Source organism: Lepidochelys kempii, chromosome 9 (assembly GCF_965140285.1).
Source record: "Lepidochelys kempii isolate rLepKem1 chromosome 9, rLepKem1.hap1, whole genome shotgun sequence".
Classification (NCBI taxonomy): Eukaryota; Metazoa; Chordata; order Testudines; family Cheloniidae; genus Lepidochelys; species Lepidochelys kempii.
In genome coordinates, this window is record NC_136388.1 from 31,956,818 (window position 1) to 31,979,172 (window position 22,355).

At 44.2% G+C, this 22,355-nt stretch overlaps 1 protein-coding gene across 1 annotated transcript; it reads right to left on the reverse strand.

Annotated features, from left to right (window-relative positions):
• Window positions 1–15,188: 15,188 nt before the first annotated feature.
• CHST2 (carbohydrate sulfotransferase 2) lies at window positions 15,189–17,931 on the reverse strand. Its single transcript, XM_073359755.1, has one exon. It carries the CDS (start codon window positions 17,268–17,270, stop codon window positions 15,660–15,662), a length of 1,611 nt encoding a protein of 536 aa, XP_073215856.1. The 5' UTR covers window positions 17,271–17,931; the 3' UTR covers window positions 15,189–15,659.
• Between the last annotated feature and the right edge of the window lie 4,424 nt (window positions 17,932–22,355).

Here is a 22,355-nt window from a genome sequence, read left to right on the forward strand (position 1 = left end):
AAGTGTTCTTTGCATTTGATTTACTGCATGTTGGCTAGCATTCTGAGATGGTTTAATTAATGTTATGTACATTGCCTTTGCAGGAGGGCAGCTTCATGGAATGAACACACCTCTTGAGGGCTTGATCCATAAAAGTGCTGAACAGGCTCCACTCCCATTGATGGGAATGGGAGTGCTGGGCATGTCACATGGCTGCTCAGCACCTTGCAGGATCGAATCCTAACATAGTTAGAAGGCATCTCCTTCTCTTGAGCCATGTTCATGTTAAAGAGATCTCAGCAACAAAAACTAAGGCAATTGTTTCTTTACGAAGAAACACTACTAGAGGATACTTTCATTCACCTGATTATCCCTCTTTCAACTTTGTCCCAAACATCAAGTTCTCAACGTCCAAACAACAAAGCATAATTTAAGGTGCAAATTCCTGAAGACTTTTTTCATTCAGAAGAACTGCCCTCTTCCATGTAATTATCCTTAAGTTATAGTCTCAAAAACCTCATTTTAGTATGACCTTTCGTGAGTTTGCACCTGAAGAACTTTCTTATCTTTGGAGCAATGAGCCTAAGAAAAACATCTTCAAAAGATAAAGAGGAGGAGGAAATACCCTCCAGGAAAACTCCTTATCCTGGCAGCTTCCTCTGAGAAGTTTTTAATTTTCTTTCTATATTTTGCCTTCAGACTTCTAATTCTCTTGATCGTCACCTTTTGGCACAGATCAGGTGTCAGGTCTGTTATCAGTTTCATATTTGATATTTAGGAAATAAATCCTGCATTGTCCAGAGAGTTGAGAGAAGACTATATGATCTAATGAAGCTCTGGAGCACCTGAATTAATTATTTAGCAACCGCATTACAGTAACACCTAGAGGACACAACCAGGATCAAGGCTCCGTGTGCTAGGCAGTGTAAACACCCACACAAGAGGTAGCCAGTGCCCTGAAGAGCTTATAGGTGAGTTACTACAGCCTCAGCAGAGCAGAGCCGTTCTGCTGTCACTCTTCAGCCTAATTGCGGGAAGGGGGCCAAGAGGTCCAAGCCCAGCTACTACTTCCTGGTCCAAGGGGTAGAGAAAGAAGATTAATGCCTAGTATTTAATCAAATAAAGGGGCCCCCTGCCACAACCTTTAATTCAGGTTTTCAGTCTATTTCTTCAGTGTAGAAAATCTTTCCCTTGCTCAGTATTGGCCTCTAGCCATCTTGAGAAACATGGGGGGAAAGGGGAATGTTCCCATAACTGCACATTCTTTAAAAAATATCTTTAAGTAAAACATTGAACAAATCTTTGCCATGCTCAGTTGGGTATTACCAGTCTCCAGACTGTCTAGATCTGGATCTGGCTGTATCATGAATTTGATGAGCTTCACACAGAAATATTCATCCTATACTTGATTCTTTTTGTCAATCCCATCAAGTAACCTAAATCTTGATTTTGCTTGATTTTCACTAAATCATTTCTATTTTCCATCAGAGGAACAAGACTCCCTATTGAAAAAGATGCACTCAGTAAAATCAGATGCTTTGTGTAGTGAGTCAGTTCATGACCCATGATAGCGAATGCCCTACCTATCACTTCCTATCCTGGAATCAGAAGCATTTTCAGCTGAATCACATTTGAGAATATAATACACAATCAAATCTGAATCGTGATTCATGGCTATGTTTGTGTCCTTTTCAATCATCTCACTGCTCAATCAATTTGCATATTAAAGGCTGTAGTCAGGCTTTTACCAGGGAGAAAAGCTGTGGGGGTGTAAATCCCCAGTGGATTACTGAGACAGGCAGAGGAGAATGTTCTTAGAAGCCGATTCTGAAGACTCCTTTATGGAGGCTCATGCCTGGCATGTGGACAGCCAAGGGTACATGGAGGGGACAAGGCCCTGGATACTCTGCACATCATCTAGCACTTCTAGCCACAGTAGCCTACGCTCACTTCCCTTTTGTGCTCAAGGAGTTGGAGCCAAGAAATTTTGGCTGCGCTCTCCACAGGTGAGCAAGAGAACTCCTTCTACCTGCTCTTTGGCACCCACCCACACAGTGTCAACCAGAATAATCTAGCCTTCAACAGGCATTACCTAATAAATACACAACAATGTGTCAGATTATCAAACATTTACTGAAACAAACCTAGCAAGTGAACTTGATGGATCAACTACCAGGCCTGAGGCATCCACTTCTGAAGCAGCTACAACAACTACTGACTTCCCTGTATTGACTTTCTGACACCTAATATGTCACTAGAGTAAAATCATGGTGAAGAAGCAGCTAAGTAAACAACAACGTCAAGCAGAGACCATTTGGCTGCCAATTCCAAGACGGCCTCGGAAATAATAGGGCAATTCAGAAATTTAGCCAATTTTTCAATAAGTCCTAAATGACGTTATATTTGGTACAAGTTTCAAAAAACATCACACTTCCCTGGGCCAGCTGAAGAGCTTTATAGGCCACATTTTTATACACTGACCTCTGTTTTTGCCCACAGAATTTGTAGGCAAAAAATATTGTGGGTGTAATTCTGCATCTGTAAGACTAAGGGCATAATCATAGAGGTCCTGGATGAATAATCAAACCTCAGGTGTGTAGTTTAAGTGTAATGAAGGTGTGGACTGGTATACATTGTGAGGTGCATGCAGCTGAAGTCCACTTCTACGTCAGACAGGCAGGTGTAGGGGCTTGATCTTTCAAGATGCAGAACTCTGCTTGTAGAGTGCGGAGAGCCCACAACTCTCATTGAAGCCAATGGAAACCAGAGACATTGCACTTTAGAAGTTTTTAGCATTTCACAGAGTCAGCCCCCAAATAAGTATCCTGGTTGCAGTGTTACACAAGAACTTATAAAAATGAAAGTTAGGAGTCCCCTCCTGAAATTGTTACTGCACTGTACACTTCAAAGGATGTACACGACTAGGGAGGAAGTAATATTAATTACTAATATATATTTTGTTAAGAGACAGGGACAGAAATCTATATAAATCTCAGTAAATGTTCATCTCTTTGTTGTAATCCTTGATTTAAATCCACACTTCAGGAGCAGACTGCTTTTGGCTAACCCAGGTACTACCTCAAATACTGCTCTTATTTTTGAGAAATGCTTGTTTTTTCCTACTGTGTAGTAAGATTTTTCTGTTGAGGACAGGAATGAGAATAATCTTCATAGCTGCACTTCAACCATGCTCCCTTCTATGTGCCCTGTTCAGCCATCACTTATTCCCTAATGCCTGACATCAACTTGGCAGATGGTTTTTTCCCTTCCTAAATTACCTTAATCAGGGCAGTTGGTCTACTTAAAAGATTACTATGGGAGAATCAGACATCTATGCATTATGTCTTAATGCAATAGTGTTTTATTAATTATGTATCTTACCAGTGTATGTTAAACCAATGAGCTAAAATGTCTAAATATTTCAGATTCCCCCGAGCAGTGAGGACTCTTTTATACCAGGTCTACAGTCATTCACAGTGAGGTAGCTTTCTGGGGGGCTAACTCTGTTCCTATTGGAGTCCATAAGGAGTTTTATCATTGACTTCACTGGGAGCAGTGCTTTAGGCCAACACCGAGTGCTTTGGACAGTCTCACCTTAAGTGCATTAGTGCACCTAATGGTGCCTGAAGTCTAGTGATCAGGCCTCATATGGATGTCACTGCTGGGCACTGGAACAAGTGAGAATGCCATGATTTTTATTGGTTTGAGCCAAATGTTCCATTGACTTCTCTAGAAGTTTTGCTTGTGTAAGGACTGCAGGATTTGTTCCTTAGTTTGCTTAATATAAAACAAAATCTCCACTTTCTGAGCACCCTTATTCAGCATACTGAGTAAGTTACATGTTACAGTTTTAGCTTTAAGAGTCAAATTTGCAGCAGCCTTTGTAATATTTGTGAGGGTCTCTCCTCATCAGGTGCAGGTGTGTACTATTTGAAGCATTGGACTGGTGAGTCTAGGCTCACCCAAAACTGAAGGCCCTCCCCCACAACTAAAGGGAGGAATCAATAAACCCAGGCTCCAGTAGATTACAGGCTACAGCAAAGGAGAAAACAGGAAGGGGATCCAGGTCAAAGGTTGAAAATCAAGGAATCAGAAGGAGATGCTAAGCAGAGAACCCTAGGCAGTGTCCATTGCTCCTCAAAGGCATTGAAGGAGTCAGCAAACACCACCCAGAAGAATTCTGGCCAGAGTCCTGACCAAACAAGGGACCAGAAATAGGCCCCACAATTGCACAGCAGCCCCTGCCCCCATACATCTTCTTTCACCTGGAGTGATGCTTAGCCATTTTGGCCAGCACCAGGAGGAGGTTGATGGAGGAGGTCCTGCAACTTTGTGGGGCCATGAATGGAGGTACAGGGAGAAGTGCAGGAGACAGTATAGGGGATGCAACTGGCAATCCTATATAGACATGCACCAGGGTCTCCCTTACCACAAAAGTGTCAGGAGTTGTGGGAGTTTGTGAACTACACCAAGTACATGCCTGTGCTCACTGCTGTGTGGAGGAGCCACCAGGTGCAACCAGGCAGGGCAGCATGCAGGGTTCACACTAAACAATTTACCCCTCTCTCCAGGTTGCCTTCCTTTTCTATTTCTTCATTCCTCCTCCTACTCTCTGGATGTCCAGAGGCCCCCCCTCACACACCTTTTCAACCAACAAAGCCATTTAGGTTTTGCCTTTTCCCTGAACCTTTCTATCTCTGCAGAGAAACTCACAACCGATCTAATTTCTTCCTCACTGGTTAAAGGCAGCTTAAATATATATATATATCCTTTCCCCAGCATGCATTACTGCCAAGCCTACAACTCCCATTAGACCTTCCAGACTACATCCCCCAGAACACCCTTGTTTAAGGCTGAATTGGGATCAGGGTAATGCAAAACCTAAAGTTCTAAAGGGCCCAGCCCTGAAAGGACGCAACCCCCCTTATTACAGTGAGTATATCTGTGTATGTAAGCTGAAAATATCATGCCTTTGGGTCATATTTTGTGATTTTATAATAAAAAAAAATCAGGACTGTTTTCTGTAACAAATTATTAAGAAAATATATTTTCTCCCAAGCTGAAACCAGCATGTCAAGTGTCAACCATGAGCATTATTCAGATGTTATGAAATTCCAGGAATAAAAGGTAACCATCTGACTTGTAATACAAATCCATTATTTTATTCAGATAAAGCTAACTTTTATTTAATAAACAGTTGCTTCCCTTTATAAATATTTGGTCTGCAAACAAGTTTCTCACCAGCTGAAACCAAACTCTATAAAAATAGGGAATTAGTCATCTTTTCTGTCAGTTACAAATTACATGTTTTCAGCATTGTGTCCAAGTAAACATCCCTTTCTACTTCCTTCAAAAGCTTAGGCTCAGCTCAGATTGAAGGAACTAGTGAAAGTTAGATTCTGAAACTGTCCTGATGGTATGATTAAGGGGAGTGCCTGGCACAAAGGATTGATAAGGGAGACGGGTGAAATTTTTCAGATGAATAGTTTTTGCCAAAAAATGCAATTTTAACTGAACCAAAACTTTTTGCAAATTTGACATGAATAGTTTTCACTATTCACAAAACAGCCAGAGGAGGCGATGGTAGCGATGGTGGTTCCCCCATTATAAGAAGATTTGATTTGACCCTGATCAGTTGTTTTTTTTCAAAATTGTCACTAAGCTGAAAAATCAGTTATTCTCATAGCTTTACCTCTCACCTCTAGGTAACTTTTCTCAATGTGATCTTAGTTAACGGTGCCTGAAAGTGACATGAATTGGTGTTCTCAGTCCAGTTCCTAACAGACACATCTGCATCACAGGAAGCTCAACCCAAATTAACAGTCACGGGTATCCTTGTTAGCACCCTCAACAGAGAAACCTAGGAGTGAGTGAGGAAGAAGAATTAACTATGCTCACTCCTAGAAACGTTCCCTTCCGTATGCTAGTGGAAAGTGTCCATGCTCCACTGTGCACCTGTGCTATCATTACAACAGAAGACTTCAGTGCCCATGGCTGTCAATGTGGCACCTTTTACAAATGCTACAACTAATATTTACAAATAAAAATAAACAATCTCTTATTCCCAGGGCACACATACCTCAGGGATGCATTGCCAGGCTGACATGTTTGGTCTACAAAGGGAAGGCAATGGCCAAGAGCAAAGTATCTCATGCTAACTCTTCTTTGAAGGAACATTAGGCTCTGTTCTCAGAGGTTTGCTTGTCACGGCCACTCAGCACAAAGAGAGGCACAAAAATAGTAGCTAATTAAAGGTAAAGGATTCTAGTAGAAAATAGCGATTCCCACAGTGAGGGAACCTTTAAGAGCCTCTCTGAAGCAGTCTTCTAAAAGGACCAAAGGAGGCAAAAGAAAATTCATACAGTATCTACAGGCTTAGGGCTGAAAGGTGCTTGGCAGTGTATCTTTCCAAACAAAATCTAATTTGCCCTTTCCATTTACCCATCAGCCTTTAGAATCCCTCATCATAACCTTTCTAGAGTAACTATCGGGGGTAGCCATGTTAGTCTGTACCACAAAAACAACAAGGAGTCCAGTGGTACCTTAAAGACTAACAGATTTATTTGGGCATAAGCTTTCGTGGGTAAAAAACCCACTTCTTCAGATGCACTGGGGGAGGTAGGGGCTTTCACCAGCTTCCCCACCACCACCACCACCCCTTTTCGTCCAGGTCTCTCCAGCAATTTTCTTGCCAGGACCAAGTCCCTACAGCAATCCCCTTGCCAGGACCTTACCAACCACAGGCTAAGGTGGACTATAATGATGGGGGGTTGGCTCCCTGCTGTACCAAAGTAAGAACTTCCACCATGATGCAGACATGATGCTAGAGCAAGAACTTCCACCATGATGCAGACAATGCTCTGGACCCAATCCCACCCATTTCTGAGGGCCTTCACAACAGTGCTGGACACCCTCATCTCCTATTTTAAGTCAAGAGAATTGAGGGGCTCAGCCTCTTGCAGGATTGGGCTCCCTGATTCTAAGTCATACAGATGGGTAAATGTTACAGTAGATGTTGTCTGGACAGTTTCTGCGATGTTCCATCTCTATGATGTACCTTTCTTTCTCTTTCCAGCATGAAAGAGATCTATAAGGTCTTGTGTCCTTGACCCTATGCTAAGTAATTGTATCAATCAAACGGCTAAGTTCAGCCCCAGGATATACAAAGTTTCCTGTTGATTCACATAGTGGAATGCTTGCCTCACCAGCTCTTTTTCACCATTTCTACATTACTTCCATACCAAAGATCTCTTTCTGGGACAGGTATATTTTAGTACCACCAGGGGAATTTTAAAAAATACAATATAATAAATTCATAATAAAATACCACTCTCAAAACATTTGAAAATAAATGAGGGGGGCCCAATTTTAAAAATAGGAAAGAAAGGGGCTGTAATATGAGGTAATAAAAACAAGCTGACAGTGCTGGATCTAAAACACTAGCCGGGGGGGGGGGGGGCGGAGGGGAGCGAAGAGGAGAGGGGTATGGTGATTTTTAACTGAAGGGAGACACGTAAAAGAGATGGAATCCCGGGGAGGTGAGTTCCGCTAACTTCCACACCATGACACCCCTCACAGCAAACGCTTAATCACCTGCCAGCTTCAGACACACAGATGGGATCTTTCAGAGGTGGGTAGTATGTGAACAATTACCCATCAGTACGAGACCTAAGGAGTAGGTTCCTAATGCTGATTCAGGGACTTGAGACTCCATCAGTTCCCCATTTACACATTAAATTTCAGGCTTCGACATTTCTATTCCCCCAGGGCACGTGCTTATTTTTTGACAGACAAATAAAGTATTGTAGTTCTCCTCTTGCTTACATGCTTGTAAATCAGAAGTAGTCACTGAAGTCATTACACTGATGTAAAAGTAGTGTGAGACGAGAATTAGGTGCCATGTTTTATTTCATTCTAAGCCTCCCGGCAAAGATTGGGTGAGCAGATTTTGGGCCTCTATTGGTTTGTTTTCATTAGTTATGCAAGGCTGCTAAATGTTGTTGAAAAGGAGCTGAATGTAATTTTTTGATCTGAGCAAACAAGAAGCCTTGACCAAATCAATCTGAAGAGGCAAGAATCTGAAGAAGAACTCTCTGTGCAATTTTTAAAAACTATTTGTTGCTTATGTAAAGGCAACCATAGATCATGTCCTATAGTGGCAACTGGTAGTGACAATCTCTATTGGGGTTTTTTTTCCCCCAGTATTGTCATTATAAACCCTGGATTTCAGTTTCTGACTCAAGCTAAGCTCTTCATAGGCAGGAACAGTCAGTATGCTGTGCTCCTGTGGGAAGGACAGACCTCACATCTCTGTACAGCAACCCTTCCAAATGATTCAGGAGTAGCCCTGACAAGCTCCAACAGAGCCATGGTGTCTTGGCTGTGGGGGGACCACAGAAGTCCTAGAGGACCCTTGTATCATGAAAAATCAAATACAAAGTCACCACTCCACAGACTGATTGTAACTCTGTTATAGCACCATCTATAGAGTACATGATATATTTAAAAGCTATCTGAAGATAGAGACCTCACGCCTGAAGCACTTACTCTTGTGAGTAGTCTTATTGAACTTAATGGAACTACTCACAGGAGTAAGGGTTTCAGGATTGGTCCCATAGCTAATTTCCATAGGAACCATCAATGGTGTATAATAAGGTGTGGAAGGCTGGCACTCGTGCTTCCTCCAGCCAAATGACTGCTAAATATTTCCATTTTCTTAGCACCTTTCATATTAAAAAGGTACTATGAGAAATGCACATGGCTTAGAACAAATAACTACTGATATTCCTTGTAAGTGAAAGAAGGAACCATCTGGCAGCTGGAATTAATGGTGGTGCCAAGACTAACAGGCTACTGGGTTTCTTAGAAATTCATGTATGGAGGTATGAGGAGAGAAACCAAGATGAAAAGTCAGCACAGGCATTGCTACCTCTAAACAATGTAAGCTTGGAAAATGAATATTCTTATACCTGCTGCCTTCAATAAATTACGTTTCCATATTAAACTTCATCTTAAAGTTACAAACAAAAAAGTGGGCCTAAAAAATGTAAGCATTTCTAAAGGACTCAAAGAGAGGAATCCTTTCCATAGACCAAGAATAATTTTAAACTGTTATAATGTATCACAATTGTGCATTTTCTCTCATCCCCTTTAGGACTTAATCTTGTTTTTAACATGCAGATGTCTTTATTCTTCCTCCTCTAACCTTGCTGTGTTGTATTGTTTGTTTGTTTCTAATCATGTCCCTCTACAGTACTTCTTTTTTCTAGCAGTAGAGAGCAACTTCTGCAAGACTCTGCTTTGTATTCCTTTCCTTTCCCCTAAATGAATTTCTCTTGCCTTTTACTCCCTTGGGTAAAACAACAGACAAGGCTGGATGCAGCATCCTACTTATGAATCCACTTTTCCAAAAATGATTATTGCTCATTAACCATTTTACTGCTGGCCCTCTGCAAGACTTGAGCTGCTGCCAATGTACTGCTGCAATTAGCAGAATGTTAAGACATGCCTGTGACCTGCAGTGACAGCCAACAGACAGTCATTTCAAAGGGCAAGAAGTTCACCATACAAAATTAGCAGTTTGGGGCCAGATTTTTAAAAATATTGAGGTAATGTAGGAGTGGCCTAGTGGGATTTTCAAAAATGGGAGTTAAGTGCCTTAGCATTTTTGAAAATCCCCACTAGGCTCCTATATGCGTCTCTAAATTCCTTGAAAAATCTGGCCTTTGGGACATGTTTCTGTAATAGCGCTGAGCAACCCAAACTCCCATTGAAGCCAAGAGAAGAGGAGGAGGCTCACCACCTTACAGGATCAGACCCACAGTGCTCTTGAATTTGGTTGTGGTTGGATTTCTCTTGATCTTTTTCCAGGGGCGAGGGTCCCCCCATCTTATGTTCATGTTCTAGTTTTCAGTGGGAAAGATGGAGTGAGGTGAAAGCCTCATTTTCATTCGTGTCCCAGCAGGACAATGCCGTTATTGACAGGGCCAGCCTCAGGCACAAACTTCTCACAGCCTCGTAGTACTGCATTGACTCAACAGCTCACAGGCTGGCCAGACACCTCCTGCAGCAGGACCAGAGGAGGAAGGTGCCCACTGTCCAACCCTGGTTTTTCCCCTCCAGCTATCCACCACTCCACTCTATTTGGGAGCTTTCAAATTATAAGTTTTGCACTGATTTTTGGAGAGAATTTCCAGATCCCAGGGTGAAATCCTGGCTCCACTGACAGCTTTGTCATTTTCTTCAGTGTGGTTAGGATTTCACACCACATTCTTTAGCTAGTCTGTGAACTGATGTCTGGTTTCACACACAGATGATTTTCTCCCATTGATTGATGCTCATGCACTATATTACAGGTGCCACTGTAGAAGCTGGAGGTTATTGTACATTCCCATACACTTTTTCCATGTGTAATGTCTTGTGCTTTTTAACTATTTTATTTTCATACTCTAATGATATTAAAGGAAGTTGCAGTCTCAGTTGGTGGGTGCAATGGCTCCCACTCAGGCTCTTTATTTATCTGAGACCTACAGCACAACTTGCTTTGTAATTACTTATTCTTAGACTGATTTACATCTAGCTTTTTATGGGTTGATTGGTCATGTTGCTAAATACTTAATAATGCAGGATTGCTCTGCCATCAGGTGTTATTGCTCTTTTATTATCTCATGAGTTGGAAAACCCCAAACTCAGGAATAGAACAAAACTAAATACAGGTAAGATTTCTACCTTCCAAAGTTAATATAAATCAATAGTATGCAGAATCTAAGCATCTTCTCAGCAGAATTTGATTACTTGTGTGCAGGATTACAGGTGCAATAAAAATCAAGTGGTAATGTTTAATATTAATGTTTTACAACAACCTCATTTGCTATCAATGAATGGATGTCACTCAGCCTCCCTTGAGAAAATATCTGTAATGTGGTGAATGCTATTGGTATTCTACATTCTATACAATTCTGGTTTTAGTCCACACACCCATTTTTATAAGAACTTTCTCAGGAGCGATGACACAATAGATAAGCAATAGCCTTTGACCACCAAACTGAAACACGACATTGATCGTGCAGGCTGGATGCATGGCATGGATACATACCTGTACGGCAGCCTCAGACTAATCCATAGTCTATGTACTAAATCCTACTTGCCTTATTCATATGTATAGTTCTAATGGACCAAATTCATCCTGGGTGTAACTCAACTGGATTTCAATGGTACTAGATAGAGAGAGAAGAAGAGATGGATTGACAACATAAAAGAGTGGACAGGAATGGACTTCACGGAGACTCAAGCACTGACACACAATCGTCAGGGTGGAGACAACTGATTGATTGCTCATCAATGATGGTGCCCAAATGACCAATGTGGTTATGGAAGTGATGATGAGGAGGAGACAGAGAGAGAAAATTTAACCCACTGACATCAATGGGATTTGAATAGGGCAGAGGGGATTTGGCTGACAGTCTGTTCACATTACAAAGTCACTGTATAATTTGATATGATTGGCATTCTCAGCTCCAAAGACATCCAAGTCTGGAATTAAAATGATGCACTGGATCAAAACTGAAGTGCCCCATATAATGCCTTTCCACTCTGTGGAAGCTGCAGTAAAAAAATGCCCCTCACTATCAAGACCACCTACAACACAGCTATGAACAATGTAAGAGGAAAAAAGAATAATCCCACTCCGTTCCTCTCATGTCTACAGGATGAAGAATACTTTTTCAGAATTGACTATAGCCACTAGCTTTTCAGCTCTAGAGACCAAGGTTCAAATCACAAGTAAAAATAAGCTTTGTGGTGTTAGTCAGTTGCACCCTCTTATCCCATGCAAGGAATTAAACAAATACATGAATTTTGAATCAACTTAAAATGTGCCTCCTTTACTAAAAAAACACCCAAGGACATTTAATTTGACCTTCAGTCTTTGTCAACAGCTAAGTCAGTTTCAGCGTCCCTGGGCACATCAGCATCTTTTACATTTTAAATGGATTCGAAGGGTTTGTGTACAAGCAGCTTTAGTTTGATGTTGATTTTGCATCTTGTAGCCAAATCGATTGTTTTCTAGATTAGCAGCATCCTGGTAGGTGTTACATACATATGAACTGTATGGTCATATAAAATTGTATAATTTTCTGCACTTGTTCACATCACAGAACCATCACACAATTTGTCACAATGTCTCTGTTCAAGAGAGATCTAGGACAGGAATACTGGAGGTATCACATGTCCATACCAGGAGAACTTGATTAGTGCACTAATTCCTGCTATGCCTGGTTCAAATTAATATCACTGATTCCCAACTTTCATGAGTACTAAATTTACTCACAAAATATCAAATGATCCTACCACATTATAAAAATCATCATGTAATGCAATTCCCTGCACTTTTTAAAATGAGACTGCATGTTATTTGATTCAGATTCTTAGACACACACAACCTATGATCTTTTATACTCACTTTCATATCTTCTCACCTCATGTTTTCTCTGCCATTTTCCACCATTACTACTTTTCTAAATTTTGAAGTTCTCTTACGCCTCCCTTCTTAAAACTTAGAATAGGGCAGGCATTTTATTTTTGTCTGACAAAATGTTTGTATATTTCTTTTTGCTTTTAATGGAGTAGTAGTAAAGATTAGGCCTGATCCCTCCATCCTTACACAAGCAAAACTTCCATTGACTTCAATGCAAGTTGTGCCTAAAAAGGATTGCAGGACTAGGCCCACAAATTTATCTACATAAACTCTGCATCACTCATTTCATCCATAGAAATCTGCCCAGCTGCAGCAACAGCATTTGTCAGTTAATTCTTCCTGCAAAGTAGAAAGGTGGAGCTTAGATAATAGGCCTCAAACTCCATTCGCTCTTGATTTATGTCAGTAAAATAATGCAGATCCTAGACCAATACTTTTAATGCATCGTGTCAAAAAAGCAGTCAGTACTCTCTCACCAAAATGGAGAAAGAGATTTTTTAAATATTTAAAGTCAAAGACATTTCCTAAAGATTTGCCAAGCTGGGGAGGGATAAATAGATCGAGCATGTCTCTTTCACATTCTTAGATACAATTCCTGCTCATCTTACTTACACCAAACTCCCAATGAAACCAAATGAGAGTTTTCAATGAATAAGGGGAGCAAGATTTTGTCCTTGGCATCAGAACAGCTGGTAAAATAACATTGTACCACATGAGAGATCCTAGTTCAGAAATTGCATTAGAACTCTCACACTCAAGTCAGCAGGATCTGAAAGCATCACAGATACGGTTTTCAGAGTCTCTAATGGCACAGCTTGCCTCACTTTTCTAGTAGGTGGCTGTAGAATGTTACTGCAGCCCAACTGAGGTTGTTCCCCTCCTAATCAGAGTTTATGGAGCCCATGTGCAGCTACTATAAAGCAGCAGAATAGGATTATATGGGGGAGGGGGGGAGAGGCACTTAATGAAGCAAGGGCAGATTAAAAAATAAAAATAAAAAAATCAAGCAGCATGTTCTAAAACAAGATCGGAGTCCTTAGTCACTGCTCTTGGGGATGCCTGGGCTGGAAGTCAGCTGGACTGAGAAAGAGTCCAAGCCTGAAGGTCTGGGACCCATCTGAGGTAAAAAGAGAATATTTGTGGTGGTAACAGGAGACCTCTAATTGCACTAGCACAATACATTTTAATATGCATTTTATTAATGGAATTAAGAATCCCTTTCATGTCTAGCCATTGATATCTCTGAAACATAGCTCACTTAACAATCTACTTGCAAGTGTTCTCAGATAAAAGAGTTACACTGTTATTTCTACTGCCACTGCTGACAAATTAACGGAATGGGTATGTGTCATAAAATTGATAATTAGCATATATGCAACCTTGCACAATAAGCTTTTTAACTAGTTTATTATATTCCCGTTTCCTTTTCAAACCAAGTTGACATCTATTTGCCAATATTTTATCCAGAAGTCAAATATCTTAAGTCTCAGTCTCATTTAACATCTTGTTTTAGCTTAAAATTCAGTATTCATACAAGAAAGACATTACACGTAACCACAGTTTTCACACACAATTATCAACGTTCTTTTATATAAATATATTTTCACAAACTAATTCTTCTTCTTCCTACTACTTATATTCTTCCTAGAAATTCTTTGTATTTTCTGAAGGCACAATATCTAGATAAGCAATGTAAAATGTGCTTCCCACAGAAAAGTCTGTGGTCTAAAATCAGACATCTGTGTGGCAAGAAATTGTTTGCTTAAACCTCAACATTCAAAGCAGATCTTTTAACAGTGTTGGAGAATAACAACACCAGCCTCAAATAAAGTCCTTGCTGGTACCTGCAGTTATCATATGACAGAAGTGAGAGTAGTAACATCGCCTACTTTTATCACATTTAATAATGGGCCTGATCCTCCAGGCAAAACTCTCAGCAACTGAGAGCATTTACACACAGTGAAGATCCAGCCAACAGTCTCTCAGAGTCAAAGGGTAGTTTTGCCTCACTAAAGACTGCAGGATCAGCCCAACATAGCAACAGACCAAAACCTGTATGTTCCTACATACCAGATACACACACAAACATTTAGATGACAGAAAATGAATAGTTCAATACTATTCACATTGAAGCTCCAGCTTTATTCTGTTTTCATTTATACCATCTGACAACAAGCATGCCAGAAGTATGCTTCAAGTATTTTAATCTATCAATTGCAGTGGTTTGCACTACAATATAGATGTTTATTTAGTTTGCACACATGCAAACCTTTTCACGATTATAAAATGTTCATTTAAATCCTGTTGTGTTTTTTTTTTTTAAAACACCATATGTAGAACCATTTGTTCTACTTAACAGTGACTCCTTGACATGTATTTCAAGACAACAATATTGTTGTGATGGCAAATCTTATGAATATATTATAGTGTCACTTAAATGTAACTTTTTAAATATAACTTTTTTTTAAAAAACCACCAATATTTAAAGAGAAATCTCTCTGGGCTCTATGCATATGGCCACAAAACCTGCACAGCATTTATGGGATTTGTACTTGTTTGTAAGAAAGCAGCTTCTAAACAGGAGATAACATGGAGAAAGTTGCACTCCAGCCCCTGAGCCCGACAAAAAGTATTTGTTGCTATCAAATGTGCATCTGAAGCAAGTACTTTTTGAAGCTGTATAGAAGCAATGTGTGTGATTCCCAGACAATCGAGGTAATTATAAAAATGAATATCATTTATTGTTTTCTTTATTTAGATCACATTTGAATATTTACTTTTAATACAAAAACCCAATTCACAATATTATGTTTCCACTGCAACCCATCTCCACCAAGACAGATGTCTCAGAAATTGCACAAGTCTTTCATTATCACAGTCACAACAAGAAGTCCGTAAACAAGATTTTGGTACTGAATCTCACCTTGGGTATAAGAGAGGAAAGGGGTTTTACAAATACCATCAATCCTAATCTCTCTTCTTTTTAATTGCATATAACCCAGCAATGCAAAAATGTCAATGTATATTACCCACAAATGGCCTTTGGAGGAATGCCTGGATTCCTGATTAATGCATTTGTAAGGAATACCAGATGTTTTTTTCCTCACTCCCTCTTTCTCTCAGGCAAAGAAGACTGTTTCCAAAGCTGCTCAGTGGCTAGCTGTCCCTTTGGAAAGGATGCTTGTTGGCATCCCCTGTGCCCCATTCACAGCCTTGGCTTCCTGAGCAGTGTTTTGCTTAGGTCCTTCACCTCTTCGGGGCTGTTGACTCTCTCATAGCCCAGGACGGCCATGGGCTGCTGGCAATACTCCTCGATCTGCTTGATCTGCTGGAAGCTCAGTGCTGTCCTCCAGGCGCTCACTGCCTGGGTGGCATTCCTGGCAGACACCACAAAGGGCTTGGAGGAGTAGCTGGGCCCGCTGGTCATGTTGAGGGCAAACTTCTCCATCTCCGGGCTCACCAGCAGATTGACAAAGCCATACACCTGCCGCACAGTCTTAATGGGATCCACCACCAGGTCCTCGTAGCGGACCACCAGATAGTTGTTCTTGAGCCAGTCGGGTGGGCGCAGGGCAGTCTGCAGAGTCTTGGCCATGCTGCTGCAGATCACCTCCATGGCCCCCAGCGCATGGTAATCCGAGCCACCTCCCCCCTCCTTCTTGCTATTCAGCTTGTGGCTGGCATCTAGGAGGGGCATGCGGTGGATGCGGGGGTCCCGGCTCCTCACCACCTGTAGGCTCTCCCGGATCAGGCCGTGGCGGGATTTGATCCTGGAGCTGGCCACCGCCCGGGGGTCCCGGACCAGGTGGATGACTTTGAGCTGCAGGGCCGGGTCCTGCATGAGTGGGGCCAGCACGGCAAGGTCGAAGACTCGCACACCCTTGATGACCAGGGTGTGGTACTTGTAGCACTCGTCCTGCAAGAGGCTGAGCCGCTGCGGGGGACACTTCTTGCAGACCTTGTCGTCCACCATGCCCACCACCTCCTTGCGGTAGGCCGGGCAGAGCGGCGACGAGCAGATCACCTTGTTGGTGGCCGCCCCGAAGATGCCCAGCGTGGTGAGGTTCTTGCCGGCCCCGGCCGTGTTGTAGAGCTGGAAGACGGCCAGGTCGCAGCGGTAGAGGGAGCCGAGCATGTCCCGGGCCGCCCCTTGCAGGGAGACGGCGTCCCCCGGGTAGAGCTTCTGCCAGACGTGCCACACCGGCTCGTAGAGGAAGAAGACCTCGGGGTTCTGGTTGAAGAGCTCCCCGAAGAAGGACGAGCCCGAGCGCCAGGTGGTGAAGACATAGACCAGCTGGCGCTGGCGGGGCGGCGGCGCCGGCGGCCGGTAGAGGGAGCGGATGTCCGAGCGGGGCTGGAAGTGGGGCTGCTGCGGGGAGGAAGGGGCGCGCCGGGCCGGGGCAGGCTCGTTGCATTGCTGGGGCTCCTTGTGCCACTTGTAGTCCAGCAGGTTGAGCATGGTGAGCAGCAGCAGCAGCACATAGCCCAGGCACAGCACCAGCGCCTTCCTGCGGAAGACTTTCATGCTGAGAAGGGCCGGGGGCCAGGACAGCAGCACCACTGCGGGGGCAGGAGGCAGCAGGGCAGGGGCGGCTGGCCAGCGCCAGCGGTTGCTCATCACATCACACGGAGCGCAGGTCCGGGGGGGCTGCCCACTTGCCCCCAGCACAGAGCCCTTCCCGCGGCGGATCTGGCATTTCGCACGCCCCGAGGGTGGGGAAGCCCAGGCCCGGCAGCCGGCCGCTCTGCCCCTTGCCTGGCGGGGCTGCGCCCTGCTTCCTAGCCCGTGCTCCAGCCTAGGGCCAGCGGGTCTCATCGGCTGCCGGCTCACAGCAACTTTCGTTTCTTTCGTCCCTTCATAGCCGCCGCGGGCAGGCTGGGGGGCGGGGGAAGGAGCAGCGATCTCCCCCGCGGGGCCGATGCACCCTAGAGCCGGGCTCTAGAGCCGGCGGGAGCAGCGGGAGTCTCCGTTCCGCAGCCCCGCGGCGGGGAAGCGGCCGGGGGAAACTTCAGGGTGCTGCTGAGCTGCCGATCGCTCCGAAAGTGCATCTCGCCTCCCGCGCGGCGGCGGCGGCGGCGGCTCCTCCTGGGTGGCTGCGCCGAGCCGCGCTCCGTCCCCCGCTCGCCGCCCCTCTGGTGGTGGGGGCGGGGGGTCGGTATCAGACCGGATGCGGGGAGCAGCGAGCCCGAGTCAAAGGGTCGTCGCGGGATATTTCCCCGGCTTCCCCCCGCATGGGTCAGAAACGCCTTTGCGATGGCCGGCCCGGCACCAGCTCCGGCGGGTGACCCCGCGCCCCGCAGCAGCCCGTGGCGCTCGGCAGTCACCCCCGCGGCACCATGGCAAGCCCAGCGGTCTGAGCGGGAGACTTGGAGCACGAGCTGCTTCTCCGCACCCCCGGCTGCCGGGGCGGGAGCCACAAGCGCGCACAGCCAAACGGAGCCGCCCGCCCGCCCGCCTATGGAACGGGTTGCGGGGCGCTAGCCTAAAACGCACGCGGCCCCGCCTCCCCTCCGGCCCCGCGCTCCCCTATTGGGAGCTGCAGCCATCACTCCTCTGGCTTTCTCCGCCCCGCTCTGCAATGGTTGCTCTCGCTGCGGCTGGGGAGGGCGGCCGCGCTAAAAGGGCGCTGCGCAGCGCAGCCCCGCAATGGCCGGCTTGGGTCCAACACCTGGTCCTGGGAGAGTTGAGGGGAAAGTTTTCGAAACAGCCGGGCTCCGGCCTGCCCTGAGGAAAGGGCTCAGTCTGGTAGGTGCTGGCGCTAGGTACCCCTTCAGGGGAGGCTCATCACTAGCCCCCTGCCACATTCGTGGCCATGGAAATGCCTCAGGGAGCGTGAAAGCGGGACCTTTGTGTGCGTTTACCCTGTACTGTACAGATTTCACGGGAGAAACCAGCATTTCTCAAACTAGAGGTCCTGACCCAAAAGGGAGTTGTGGGGGGAGGAGTGGCTGCAAGGTTATTTTAGGGGGTCGCAGTCTTGTCACCCTTTCTTCTGTGCTGCCTTCAGAGCTTGATGGCCAGAGAGCCATGGCTGTTGGCCAAGCTCCCAGCTCTGCAGGCAGCAACACAGTGGTACCGTGCCATCCTTACTTCTGCGCGGCTGCTGGCGGCGGCTCTGCCTTCAGAGCTGGGCTCCTGGCCAGCAGCTGCAGCTCTCCAGCTGCCCAGCTCCGAAGGCAGGGCCACCGCCAGCAGCAGCGCAGAAGTAAGGGTAGCAGCACTGCAACTCCCCCCTACAATAACCTTGCCCCACCCCCAGACAACTCCTTTTTGTGTCAGGACCCCTACAATTACACCACCGTGAAATTTCAGATTTAAATATCTAAAATCGTGACATTTATGATTTTTAAAATCCTATGACCGTGATATTGACAAAATGGACCGTGACTTTAGTAGGGCCCTACTCATCACCACTGCTACACTATGCTTGCTGCTCAGCCCTGCGAGCTGGCTGACAGCTAGCAGCATTTCCTCTGCCTTGAGTAATAATGACTTCCCCTTTTATAACACTGCCTCATACAGGAACTCTGGGACTGAGCCCAAACCAATCTCCTGCCACCAAGTCTTGGGCATTAGTCACACGCCTCTTTTTTCCTTCCTCATCTTCCACCACTGCCTGCCCACTAAAGAAATGGGTACAAGAGTATCACAGGCCTAAGTCCCGACTCCGCAGACCCCACACAAAGACTACAAGGGATGGCAGCTCTGTCCTGTAATGTTAAGGAGGGGCTGGGTCTACTGTAAAAATCCCATTTCCCAAATGTTGTGCTAACTGGGGTTGCTACTTTTTGCCATATCCAAAATCATGCGATAAATGACATTAAGAAGCAGCAATTACTTCCCTGGGACCCTGAGTGACTTTTGGTAGAAATTTGGAGTATCCACAAGCATAGGGTGACCATATTTCCACCCAGTTCCACCCCCTCTCCCAAGAATGCTACACCCTCGCACCTCTCCCCCAGCGCCTCCTGATGCCATGAAACATCTGATCTGTGGCAGGCAGGTGGTAGGCGCTGAGAGGGAGGCCCTGATCAGCGGGGCCCACCAGCGTGCAGGAGGCGCTGAGGGGAGGAGGAGGTTCTGGTATGGGGGCTCCACCCCCCCACATACACTTGTTTCCCCGTTTGCCTCCTCACCCCACCCGCCCGGCTCACCTGCTTGCCTGCGGGGGCCCCCAAAGCGCAGGGGCTGGGGCCACCACCTTGCCAAGGGACGGCTCTGGGTCACCCTACACAAGTGAAAACTGAAAACAAAACTCAGATGACAAAAATTACACAAAAATATAAATTGTCCAAGCTCCCATGTCCACCATGAAGTTTGCGAACCACAGCAACCCTGGCCCAGGTTTTGGGCTTTTGCAGTGAAAAAAGATCAAGAGTTTTCTCACAAAAGTTCTAATCTGCACCTCTCTCTCTTCTTGGCCTTCTACGCTTTCCTTGTTTCCGACCTGATCTAAATACACAACATTTAAATTATGTTAGGGAAGACAAGACCATTTAGAAAAGCATCTAACCCAGAGTGTATGTCCAGTCTACAACTTAATTATTTTCAGTTGTGTTTAAGAATCCTTTTTGGATGGTTTATCTTAAACACAGTTTAGTATGAACCCATCTATTTTTACTGTCAATGGGACTGTACAGAGAAGGGCCAATACAGACAATGCTGCCAGATTAGCATGCACATAGCCAGCCCCTATGAGCAGGTTGAAAATACTAATGCAATATTTACTGCTATTGCTTCACAGCCCTATGCTCTGAAGATAGAGCTGCTTTGTGCCATAAAAACTTGAGCAAAATAAGCCAGTGAAAACACTGTCTGGAATCTTGGGAAATATCTTCCCTTGTCCCATGATTCTATTCATTGCAAAGTGCTGTACACATTCCAGTCCTCTATTGCTGTGGTGTAAATGTTTTTGTTTTAGGACATTTGTGCAGCTTAAATCATGTTACGTTAAATTATTTTCAATACTTTTGTGCTAGTGTGCACGGGACATTTACTGATGACTTTACAGTATCATTGCTGCTGCACCTAATAGGAACAGATCATTTTTAAGATAATATTCAATTCATCACTCACTTTGTTTTTGGATGTGTTTGGCAGGGAATAGAGTTTTTTCACCAGGCCTAATTCACCCAATAATTTTAGGTATCCAGTAGGACTTTGCTTCCTGAAGTGTGTTATTTTAATAGGGCCAGTTGATATATTTATTCAGGTTGACTAGCAACTTAAATAAACTGTTATGCCCGTTGATTTCAGTGAGACTGCTGAAGGAGTGAGTTATTACTTAACATGAGTAATGTATCAGAATCTAGCCTATAAAATGGGATGGGATGTACATTCTGCCTCGTAACAATTAATAAATTTCATCCAGTGCAATTATACTAGACACTCAGGTGGAACCTTCAGCAGGCACAGGCTGTTATTTTTGGAGAGTTAGCCTTCCTGAAACTCAAAAATTACTCTCGCATTTAAAAATAAATTTGACCCACCAGCTGCCATAGACATTTGAAAACAAAAACAAAGTGATGATTCTCGCATGAGTTATATTACTGGCTTCAGTGGTGCTACTCACAGGAATAAGGGTTCCACAGTCAGGCTTGGGCAGTTGTTTCAAGTCATGAGATTTATTTTTCCCCATTACTATTTTGATGGTCCACCCTACAAACTCAGACCTGGTCTATATTGGCTGTGTATTGGCACAACTATTGGTAAGGACTGCAGATTTTTCCCAAAATACTTATAGGTACAGTCCTAGTGTATACACAGTTGTACTGGCATAAAGGTGCCATGTGCTGACCTAATTTATTCCTCTTCTTGTATGGGAAAAAGTTACACCAATATTACTGCATCCAAAGTAGGAGCGTTGTACCACTTGAACTGTACCAGTATAGTTAAAGCAGTACAACTTTTTTGTGGAGACAAGACATAACAAAATGATTCCGCATTGAAGGTGGTTCAGGAGCAGCAGTTTGGAATAAGCCCATCCTGATTTTCCATTCAATGTAGCGCACAAATAACATACCCTGCGAATCATCATTGGGTGGCATGAAATTTGGCAGCAAATTATCTTGAGACTTTCCCAAAATAGGTTTCATTTCTGGGGATTTCAAAGAATTCTTCCCAAGGGAATTGTTTCACCGGATCAGCAAAAGTGTCAGCCTGATTCACTGATTTTGGAATGCACAGACCTGTCTGTCCCTCGAGCCATGCCCACATTACTAACAGAATATATGGTCGACTTTAGCATGACAATTCCACTTTGAAACAAACTGCTTGGAAATCTTTGTCAGCCTTCAGCTTCATAATCTTCACTATCATAGTCTGCCACTACTAATAGCATAGCGATGTCAAACAGCTTTGAGAGTAGGGCCTACTTTAGCTTCAGTTCTCCTAACATCTGCTTACATATTCTTTTAACCCTCATCACCAGAGTATTTTACACCTCCTAAGTATTTATGGATTTATCCTCACAATGCCCCAAAGAGGTAGGAAAGTAATGTTATTTCCATTTTACAGATGGAAAACTTGGGTGACCAGACAGCAAGTATGAAATATCAGGACAGGGGTGGGGCGTAATAGGTGCCTATATGAGACAAAGCCCCAAATATCGGGACTGTCCCTATAAAATCAGGACATCTGGTCACCCTATGGAAAACCAAGAGACAAAGAGATTAAGATGTTGTATAGAACTGCAGTTTTTTGTTTGCTTGTTTTTGTAGTTGTGTGTGTATATATATGGTGTTGTTTTGTTTTGGTTTTTTTGCAAAAGTAGTTCACTCTAGTGCAGCTCCTCCAGAAGAATTTTGAAGGTAATATTCACTCTCACTCGCTCCTTGATGCTTTGTTTTGTTGCCCTAAAGTCCTTCCTCTCAATCTGTGCTTCAGGAAGGACTAAGATAC

Bases quoted from the DNA above. Each gene is read 5' to 3' on its own strand.
- CHST2 (XM_073359755.1), bottom strand. From the start codon at position 17,270: ATGAGACCCGCTGGCCCTAGGCTGGAGCACGGGCTAGGAAGCAGGGCG.